At 48.6% G+C, this 11,088-nt stretch overlaps 1 protein-coding gene across 1 annotated transcript in view; it reads right to left on the reverse strand.

The window, feature by feature from the left end:
- Positions 1-311: 311 nt before the first annotated feature.
- ARHGEF9 (Cdc42 guanine nucleotide exchange factor (GEF) 9) overlaps positions 312-11,088 on the reverse strand; it is a gene marked incomplete at both ends in the record, with an annotated part of 29,224 nt that continues 18,447 nt past the window's right edge. Inside the window, 2 exons of the mRNA XM_009866460.1 lie at positions 312-443; positions 8,121-8,250. Coding sequence (XP_009864762.1) covers positions 312-443; positions 8,121-8,250 — 262 coding nt within the window. The remainder of the gene's footprint in view (positions 444-8,120; positions 8,251-11,088) is intronic.

The raw sequence follows: 11,088 nt of genomic DNA on the forward strand, positions 1-11,088 counted from the left end.
TCACACGCAGCCGCCAAAACCCAAAAGTAGAAGTTGAGGCAACGAGCCAAACATGGGGAAAAAGGAGAAAAAGGCATGAAATGAACAAGTGGAGGCTGGATTTGCTGTGAACACAACCCCCCCTCTCACGGAATACTCATCACCCCATAATTCAGTATTTCTCGCACGCATATTGCCCTTCCTCAGCGCTATCCACGTCCTCTTCCGCACGTGGAGCAAGCAGCCACCTTGCCCTAAAAACCACTTTGGACTGGAAAGCCTGTCCGCAGCATGTCCTTAGCCGTGCTGCTTCTCTCCCTGGATGTCCTTACCTTCTTGCAGAGAACCATCTGGTGATCAAAGAGAAAGAAAACACGCTGCTGGTTCCGTCCATAAGGCTGGTAAATCCAGGACATCTCTCCCGTGTAGATCAACTCCGAGCTGCGGTCCAAGATATCGTCTCCCTAGAAGGGCACAGAAAATGAGGCCGAGTGAGCTTCAGCCAGGGCGGTGGGTACGTTTCTCTGTGCAGGATGGGGAGAAGCAACCGTTAATTCACATTTTGGCCCTTCCGCAGCTCTCAAAGCCACCCCAGCTTGCTCCAGAAAGGGGCGATAGGGGTTGATTCTGAAGGAAGGGAAATAAATGGATCAAGTGTGGCCACCTGGTCATGATGGTTCACACTGCAACGAGGGAAGAGCTGCTCCAGATCCTGCAGCCCCTCCCCAGGTCCCCCCAGACCCCGGATCTCCCCTGTCAAACAGCAGCCGCAAAGCAATGTCCCCTCCCGCCACCCCGGGCCAGCAATCGAAGTCATCTACGCCGGGACATCGATTCCCTCACCTGGGGGGCTGCCAAAACTCACCCCTCCAGACTGGTGCCCGTTGTCCCACTTTCCTCAGGCAATTCCAGACCCTTCTCCCAGCGCTCATTAGAGCTCCCCATCTCCAAAATCCTGTCAGGACCACCCCGGCTCCTCTGGCTCCGGTGCCCACCCCTGGCACAGCGTCCCCGGCCAGTTGCCAGAATGCTCTCGCCCCTTCCCTGCCTCTGGCTAACGCTTGTTTTCCTCTCTGATTTTTTTAGCTTTTTTTAAGGCTTCATGAGCAGATGGTCTTGAAAACACAGCGCTCGCTCTCTCTCTCTCTTCCCCCTCCACTCTCGGAGAGAACAAATGTAGTCACCCTCCACTAATTGGGATGAGTTGGACTTTTTAAAAAGTTAATTAAAATCTATTTATTATAAATGGGTGAATTCACCACCACCTGCCCCGTGGGCATCTCGGCGTGTCTCTCATGCTGGAAAACCACAGAAGGGAACAGGATGACTTCAGCTAGAAGGTGAGGAGCAGGGTTCAGAAGCAAGTGAGAGAAAACCTGCTTTTTTTTTTCTCTTTTTTTTTTTCCCCCTTCCTTTTGGCTCTGAAACCTGTGCGGTTCTGGCTTTGCTGCAAACTAGAACCAATTTCTGGGACACGACCAACCCAGTATATCTCAGCAAACAGCTTGCAAAGGTTCAGCCAGGTGTGGGGGGCAGCTAGATGGCCACGCTCTGCTGGTGCTGCCTCCCCTCGTAGGAGCCAAAGCAAGCAAGAGCCATCCCCGCTCCTCCTCTCCGGGTGAGGATCTCAGACTGCTGCTCAGGTAAATGTGCAATTAACCTCTCGGCATTGATCCGAAGCGCCTGCCGGAGTCCCTGCGCCCTGTGACAACGGTGACTTCATTAAGTCGCTGCATCAACACAGACTTCCAAATCTCCTTAGCCAGGTACTTATCCACATCTCTGCCCCGTGGTATCCAAAGGCCTAATTAAGGATAAATTCCCAGGTCCTCATCACAGGATGGCTCAAGAGTGTTGTGTCCCAAAACAAGGGAGCTGCATCCACACAAGCCCTTGAACAAGAAGCCTCTGAAGAAAACACACCAGCTCCAGAAATTGTGGGCTTTCCTGGTGAACCATGAGTTTACACAAAGACAATTCACACAAGCCTATAGATTGGAGGTTTTAGGAGAGGGGGCGAGCCTGGAAAAGGCTGGCAGCTAAAAATAGAAAGCCAGTTTTGTCTTTTACTCCTGTGGTAGCGTCTCAAAAGCCTGAGGACAGGCAGAGGACTCTGTAAACACTTCTACTTGATTAGCTGAATCCAAGCTGTGTAGTCGCTGCAAGCAATCGGAAACAACAACGAAAAATCCAATCTGAAATGAGAGGATTCGTGTTGCGTATTTTTATGTTGGGAAAATAATTCATATATACAGTCTACCGGCTAGAAACAGGTGATTTCCAATGCCTGGGCCAGCAAATTTGGAAACAGCTCGCAAATAGTTTCGGACTCACGCACAGCCCCACAAGCAGCATCTCACAGCCCTGCCTGCTCCTCAAGCCACCAGGACACACCAGCGTGGTTGTGCTGCTGGAGCAGATGTGACGAACCTCAGAAGACCTTTTTTCTTCCCCTCCGACACAGCTGTACCACCTCTCTGGCACAGCATGAAGTGTCTTCTGCTGGCGCAGCATCCCTCCCGGGGGCACTCAGGGGCTTGGCTGCGGGGTGGTGGGCAAGGAGGGAAGAGTCTGCTTTTCTGCTCCACCGCTAGCACGAGGAGCACACCGTACCTCCATGGACGTTCCACAACGCCTCTCTTCTCTAGAGCCAGTCTGGATCCACCCAATCCTATACAAAACTAGGAAAAAATTCCTTTTCCGTTTTCTTGCAAGAGAGGCTGGATCATCTATATCCCTCTGTAACTTAAGAGAAACTGCTAAAAAAGGGAGAGGCTGAACTTTCAGTCACTCTGAACTGGCAGATGTCCTACTGACTTCAGCAGAGCACAGCAGCAAAAAGGCCGAGAGAAGACCAGAAGACCTCCCGAGGTCTCTTCCAACCTGCGCAATCCTATAATAAAAAACGCACCGAGGGGTTTCAGCGTGCGTCCTGCTACACACAAAGGGCAGCAAAAAGCAAGCTGACTCCTCTCCATGCAGTCACAGGCAGAGTGCAGCTACTCAGCGTGCAGTAACGGGAGCAGAAGGTCGCCCAGATCCAGGCTGGCCGTGTGCTTCACGCTCCCTCGAGCTCTGCCAGCGCTGGAACAACACAGAAAGTCCTGGGGCTCATCCCGACTGCCGCAGCGCGGGGTCGGCTCTTCCGCTGCTGCGACGGAAAGACAACGCTCGTCGGCTCCCAGTTACGCTACAGGTGACCACCGCTCTCTGTAACTGGGGGAACCAACGGGGTTTTTACTGGTGTCATGGAAGAAATGCTGTGGGCAACACCGATGTAGGCAGGACCTCACCGTCCACCCCGCTCCCTCTTCCCGCGAGCAATCCCTGAGCAGATGCTGTCCTGGGCTCAGGAACGCTCATCAGCCCATCGGAGCTGCTCTCCCGTACCCAAGGCCACCTCCTCACAAGGCTCTGCTGTCACTGCTGGCCACAAACCCCCCTTTACCAGCCAACACAGAGCGAGCTGGGCTCTCCTCTGCTGTTCTTTAATTAGAGACTGACAGGCTGATTAGCACTCTGGGCTACAGAAAGATCAGAAAACAGGAAAGCAAGAGCAATGTCGTCCTTTTCATCAGGCTCATTTTCTGATACCTTCTGTTGCCGGGGAAAGAAAAACCAAAAAGAATCTGTTTCAGTCCCTGATGCGATTTTTTTTCCCCAGGAGGATTTCTCATCAGGCTGTGCTCACTTTGAAAACAGGGCGTTGCTTGCGTGCAGCTTTTTTCTCCCTGTCATTCTTGGATTCAATAACATAATATTAGGCTGAGGCCAACTATTATATATTACATAATTAAGGGCATCCAGTCTCAATTTAAAGGACCCGTAAATAACAAGTCGGAAGAAATTTAAAAGGCCAGTGTTGGTTATATTTCTCAATTACACGCATTTTTCCCTTCATGCAAATTTAATACTCTTGAAACCTGCCCAAGTGGCGACCCACGGGAGCCTTTGGTAGAAATATCTAGGTATCTACAGAAACCAAAGCAATCTGTTTAAACAGCAAGCTAAGACTAATCCAGGCTGACGAGCAAGGCTCTCTCCTGTGCCAAACATCCCGCCACTTGGCTTCCGAGCACTTAGAAATGATGATGGGCTTTGTGGAAATAATCTCTATGTAGTACTGGCAGGGGAGCGCGTGTGTGTGTATATGTGGATATTACGCACTAACCTGTGAGAGCTGTACCCCTTTCTCAGAGGGCAAGAGCACGAGAAGGATGGAAAGGCTGCCTGTTTGAAGTCTGATCCAGAGGAGGCTTTGCAGCCTGTTTTCAACCCTACTTTCGCCTGCCTGCCTTTAAATGTCCCCGTTCCGATCTGAGGGTGTTTAACGGCGATCAAGGGGATGGCGCCGAGCGAAGGGAACCAGAGGTGGAACATCAGCAAGCGCTTCGCAGCGATGAGAGCTCTCAGACGTGGGAAGGTCTCGGCGGGAGGCGGGGGAAGCCCTACATCCTGCGCCGGCAGCGACAGAAAGGACAAAAGGCACTAAATTCGGGGTAGGCAGGGGCAGCACCTCTCTAGGTCTGTTTATATATTGAAAATCCAGGTTTTAAAATAAAGAAGTGAGTCATACACAGCAACAGTCTGACCCAGACCACGCTCCTACCAAGGGACACGGGGACATGTTTCAGAGCGATTGGGTTGATTTCTAATTTGTAGCAGTCAGTGAGATCGGAATCGTCCCTTCCGATCCTGCTCAGTCATTACTTGTATAAAGCTGCCAATAATTCCTTAGCACTTCACGCCTGGGCTGCCACAGCAGCCGCCGCTGGAGTCAGGCCACCCCCTTCCTGGTCCCATTCGCAATTTAAATCATCAGACCCTGGTAACAAGACTTCTTGGGAAAAATAAAAATAAAAAATCTGGCCTTGGCTAACTCAAGGATATTCGCATTTTTCAAATGCTGACCCTGAAATTCGCCTTCGAGGAGCCCTGCAAATAGTCTCAAGGGATAAAAACGATCCCTGAAACACAGAGGCACAACTCCATGGTATTAAGTAAAATCTCTTCTGCTTAAATTAGCTAGGACATGTCCCCTACTTTTTCTATTTGTTTTAGGAGCAGCAATATGTATACATTCCCAATAACACCCTCTCCCTGTGAGAAAATGTGTACACATACTCTGTACACAAGAACATTTCAAATATTTGCTCACTAAATATTTTTCATTTGGTTTGGATTTTTTTCTTCTCTAAAAAAGAAAGATCTTCTTCCAGCATCTCACGGCAAAACGCGGGTAAATTTAGAAATGCAAAGGCACTTTCAAATCGGAAAGGCAACATCATTAGTCTGGAGATGTTGGAAAAAACCTGACATTTCCCAAATGAAAGGTTTCAATGTGCCTTGGTTGCCACTGAAATCAATCACCAAGAGCAACATACAGTGGCAGTTAAGGATTATCTCTGTCTTGTGCCCTGGTTGGATTTTGGGGGAAAAAAAGTCTGAAGTGATAATTTTTTCTCCTATTTTCTGCTCCTCTCATAATTCATGGTAGTTTTTTTTTTCAGATCGTCTCAAGGCAGGCTGTGCTGTCCACCCCGGCTACACGTTTCCGCGAGCACTTCGTACAAAGCAAAGAAGCGTTTGCAGAAGCACAAGGGTGACCAGCAGGTCGCTCTCAGCTGAGTGTCCTCCAGCAAAGACGAACTGGGAGTCGGGGACTTCTGCTCTCTGACCCAGACAATAAACCCGTGTCACCCACAGACTGGAAGAGGCCAGGAAATCTTTCTTCCACCCCGTAGCCACCGATGCGGGGAAGATGAGGACCCCAAGCCCTGTGGGCTGGGTAAGAAATCGACCCCTGCTGCCCTGTGTCCTGGGAGATGTGTCCTATAGAATTATAGAAAGATCAAGGTTGGAAAGGACCTTAAGATCACTGGATATTGGATATTAGGATATTAGGAAAAACTTCTTCACCGAAAGGGCGGTGAAGTGTTGGAATGCGTTGCCAAAGGAGGTGGTGGAGTCACCATCCCTGGACATATTCAAAAAATGGTTGGATGTGGCACTTCAGGAGATGGTTTGGTGTTAGGGTGGGCGTAGGGCTGTAGCTTGGACTTGATGATCTTAAAGGTCCTTTCCAGCCTTTACGATTCTATGATCATCAAGCCCAACCTACAGGCCTACACCAGGCACCAGCCGAGCAGGGGGTTTTTGGAGGTTAGCACCTTGGGGTTGCAATGCCTAAAGAGAGCATCTGCACAGATCTAGGGAACATCTAAGCATCTGGTGCTGCTTTTGATTCCTCCCACCTTCCGCTAACTTGTGAGTATTCTGGATTTTTGTGCATCCTTCTGGCCATTACACGGACGTCTGTGAAGTGGGGGCTGGATTTGATGACTCCGAAGTCACTTCAGAGGAAAGAAACAAGCAGTCGAGTCCTCTGCTGGATCCAGCTCTCATCCTCTAGTGTTCTCATCACAGCTCTGTGACTCTTCCTCACCAAAAGTACAGGAAAAAAATGGTGTTTTCCTTCGAACGGGGCACAGAAGCTGTATTCCCACCTGATCTCCGAGCGCTGGCAACAGCCATTTTTGCTACGTTCGGAGAAGCTGAAGGATGTTGCTGCGATATTGTGCTTAACATTTGGAACAGCTGAAAAAAGACTGGAAGAATGATTTGGCAAGTTCTCGAGGACAGGACGGAGATAAAGCACGCGCACTACTAAGCGGGAATGAATTATCAAGGATATGGCTAAATAAAAAAGAATTATCAACTGAGCTAATGGAAGAGAAAAAGATCCTATGTGGAGGTCACCTTGGCTTCCCACTCACACATGAATATTCACTGACTTGGAATTGATCCATCCTTAATTTAGGTTTATTTACAAGGAGAGTCTCGGCATTTCTTGCAAACGACACACGTCGGCTCGTCACATGGAATATACCAAAGGCTGAAGATGTATCTGATGGTCCTGAGCCTCCTCGAGAGCCGTTTCCTAATTCTGAACATGAGCCTGCGTGCCAGCGAGACAGAGGTTCCTTCGCAGTAAACCCCAACAAAACAATCAAGCAAATCATCTGCATTCTCAGCTCGCACAGCCAGCTACGATTGCTGCATTTATACATTTTATCAAGAGATCCAGGGCTGAACCCAACCTTCGTTATGGCAGTGAAACTAATTCAGCTGAGGAAGATACACAAGCAGGAGGCGATGCACCTGTAGTTCTCTCCCCCTCCTCGCCAGCCTTCCTAGATCTAATCCGAAAACAAAATGACAGGATCTTTCCCACCTGCTCATTTACCCAGTATGACCCCATTGACTTGAACGTGGGGTTGTTCCAGCTCTTTGTGACTGTGAGGAAGAAGAAAGGCTGTTCCATCCCTCCACTCACTAAACGCGTGGATTGATGACAACCTAAGAGAGGGCTTTACAAAAACATTTGCCCTCGGTCGGCTTCAAAAACCCCATTTACAGATCACATCCATGCAATGATTTTAAAATAAAAACAGAAATCAGGGATGAAAAGAAAAGGAGAACTTAATTATCATATGGTTGGTTTTTTTTAAACACGTGGCAAAACTGTAAGAGACTGAAGCCTGCTCGGGAGGAATCCCTCTGCTGACTTTGCCTTGCCCGTGTTTCTCAGCTCCTTAATTATACGATCGCTACACACAGGGTTGGTTCAGCAATATCTTTAAGTGGGTACTCATTTTAAATGTGCAAACAGCATCTCCAACTTCAGCTTAATGTTTTGTCTTCTAATCAAAAAGCAGCCACCAGAAGAGTCTTCCCTCTTTTCTTAGCTTGTCACAACTTCTCGGGCTTTTTGCTACCTCTTGCTCTACTTCTTCCCCCGACAACAAAGCACAGAGCCAGGACACACACAGAGTTTGATCCAAACCTCACTTACCCCCCAGGACAACAGCACCGCAATCGCAAAAGTTATTTGAGTTTTCTGCTGATGAAATTGGAACCGGACCCTACCTCTCCTTCAGAGTACTATTAATATTTTACATTTTATTTACCACCTCTGAAGTCTGTAAATCCCTTTCCTCTGTCCCGAGCTTAATCTCAAGGCTAGATTCAAACTATTCAGTTCTTGGGAAACGAACTACACAGTCTTGGATAATTCAACAACCGCAGGGAATTTACTTTTTCCAGGTTTATAGCCCCTGAAGGAGGGCTGTTTACCGTACCTCCCAGTCGAGCACGGAGGCCTGCCACTGAGCGATCTTGTCAATGTTCTCCAACCTCCGCTTCCGCTCGTTGATCTGCAGAGTCACGTTCCTCATGACGGCGAGAGCAGCAGCCACATACCTGTAGTCACTGGCAAACACAAACACAACAATCCGTGAAACGGGGCCCGGAGGATTTGCCGCTCACGACTACGACACCGTAATTCTTCCCATCAGCAATATCCTCCGGGACCACCACAAGCCATGGCTTCCAAGCCACAAGTTGAGCGTCCCAGAGCATTTATCCCACAGCTTGCACTGTTACTGCAGGCTTCAGGTGAGCAAATCAAAGCAATTCTCTTTTTTTTTTCCTCCTGGACAGGCCTGTGATTGTAATAACGAAGAGTGAAAATAGCCTCCTGCCAGGGCGAGCGAAGATGATGATCAGTCTTTTCCAAAAGTGCTGCTGAAATCAATGCGATTGATTTCTGCCCTGTGCCTTCTTTTCCATTCCAAGGAACCTTAACGTTCTTCTCAGTCGCAGACACGGCCGAGGCCAGCTGCCATAACGCTGCCATAATGTATTATTAACTTGAGGGGCGATATCGATTGCTGACTAATGAGAAAAGCTGCGATCTCGGGCAGCTGCAGAAGGAATGGCTTTATTGATTATTGCTAAGAATTGCAACGGTGACAGCTAAGAGAGGGGGGATGCTGTGAATTTGATCCCTTTCCCTAGGCGATCCAGATAGGATACGATATACACAACGGAGTGTCATTTGCTATTCTGCCACCCTTTCTGGGATGAAATCTTCCCATTTTTATTCAATTCTTCCATCAAAGTTAAAAAAAACCCCACAATAATCCTACAAATTCCAAAACATTAAAACTGGTCCTTCAACAAAGGAGAACAGAGGACGGGCTGTGCGATGTATCCGTCTGACACACAACGACGAATTTCTTTGTGGAGGCATCTCTCTGAAGTGTAAGGAGGGAACAGCACGGAGAGACATGAGTCTGGTCTTCAAAACATTCCTGAGTTCTGGTAGGGAAACATTAAGTCTCCATGGCCAGAAAGGATCTGTAGAGGTAGGGGGGGGCGTACGATTTAGAGACAGTCGCTAATAATCTCCGGGCAATTATGCTCATGCAAGGAAGGGAGGTCAATCTCAGCCCACCCGATACCCGTCTCCTCGCTCTCACGTAACCTGCTCACTCTCAGCTCGGTGCTGCAGCAGGAACGCTCAGGACCCCAGCAAGCTGCACTTAAGGACCTTCGTGCATTTAATTCATATAAAGCTGGAGTAAATCTTTCAGAGGTGAACAGATGCGGCTTTGTGAAAAATTCAAATGAACCTGTCTCGAAACAATAAGCGATCAAAGGGAGCCAGGCTCTGAAAACAGCCTCCATGCGGAGTGGGCCAGTGCCAGCCAAGCTGGGTTTTATCTTGGTAATGCTAATTCACTAATTCTAATGTTCTGTTGAAGAGAAAACCCCGTGTGCGTTTGCCTTTCACGCGGTAATGAAGAAAGCGTCACGGCTGAACTTCTTGGGCTGCTGGCCCCACGTCTGTGGCAGAGCTGGCAAGAACTTAGAACAAAAAAATAACAGAAGCAAAGCATTTGGGCCAGTGGAATAATAATAGGATAGCATTAAACTAAGGTAAACAAATTGTCTGCCAATTATATTGGGGCTACAGTGACCTCTTCCCAGCGCTCAGTCAGAATGCACGTCTAGAATCTTGCCAAATACCACGCGCTAACCTGGGGGAGAGCGGTCAGGGTTCTGGTTTCAGCTCTGTTGTCCTGACCTGGTGCAGGGAAGATCCACAGCTCTACAAGAATCACGTTAGTAAAGAGGAGAAAAAAAAAAAAAAAAGCCTTAACACCCCCCTGTTAGATGAAGCTCATGTATTTCCTTTCATTGGGACTCTTGTCCTTTCTGAGTTTTGCCTTACTCTGTAAATGGTTCAATTGATTTAAACAGTATTTTCTACGTATTAAATTCTAATCAGAGTGCCTAAGAGACTCCTAACCCAGGCAACGATGAGCCTGATTTCATTGTGAGTACTAGTCCAGTCTATAATTTTCCAGCTGCTGTTTCAGACTCGCAATCCAATTGCATGAGGACACGTCGCCGCCTGACTACTGGGCCCAGCTGAAGCTCCCCAGTTGTGTCCAGTTTCTCTCCCTCACAGCTGACCCTGGCAGTTCCCCAATCCGCAGGTATCCTGGGTCTTTTCCCTGTAGCCGATACCATCACGACAGGACGTTCCCCGGAGATTCTTTGCTTTTTCCTTCTCAGGCTTTGCTCATCTCCGCCCCGATCCCAAAGCAGAGTTACAAGAGCAGAATTTCACGCAGGTGAAGAGGGCAGCTGGGATTTTCAGCACAGAACCACCTGCTGATGAGTAAGACCTGCTCCCCGTGCCTCACCTTCCCCCTGCACGACGCTAAAGCTCGTCTGGGACTCCTGGAGAAAATTGGCAAGGCAGGAGAAAATCTACTCTTGGGGGGGCCTGTTTCTTCTTTCACCTTATTTTTAGAGCGCTGTATCACAAGGGATATCACAGGTGCTATTCTTGGTTTACGTTAGGTCGGGGAGTCGGGCTGATTGCCCTCAGCAGCAGCCAAAGAGATCCCAGAAATTTTAGAAAGTATTCAGGCTGCTGGGTGCTCCTCTGAACCTAAACCCAACGGCAAAAATCAGAGATGGGATCAGGCCGAGAAGCAGAGCAGGTTCTGAATCCTTCCCTAAATCAGAATATTCAGGTTGGAGCTGCAGATCCCGGCCCTCTACTTGTTATGCTGAGAGTCTCGTCGGGATAAAGGAATGAGCCTTTCTGACCACTGAATGCTAATGAGGCAATCTTTCTAGTGTAAAGTGGCATCAGAAAGTACATCCAAGGGTAATTAGTTCACGTGTCTGATAATAACAGAGAGGAGTTTGGCTCCATTGAGAATCAGTGCTTTGAGAAGCTGTCTGCTG

The sequence above is a fragment of the Apaloderma vittatum genome, unplaced genomic scaffold, assembly GCF_000703405.1.
Source record: "Apaloderma vittatum isolate BGI_N311 unplaced genomic scaffold, ASM70340v1 scaffold40823, whole genome shotgun sequence".
NCBI classification, from domain to species: Eukaryota; Metazoa; Chordata; class Aves; order Trogoniformes; family Trogonidae; genus Apaloderma; species Apaloderma vittatum.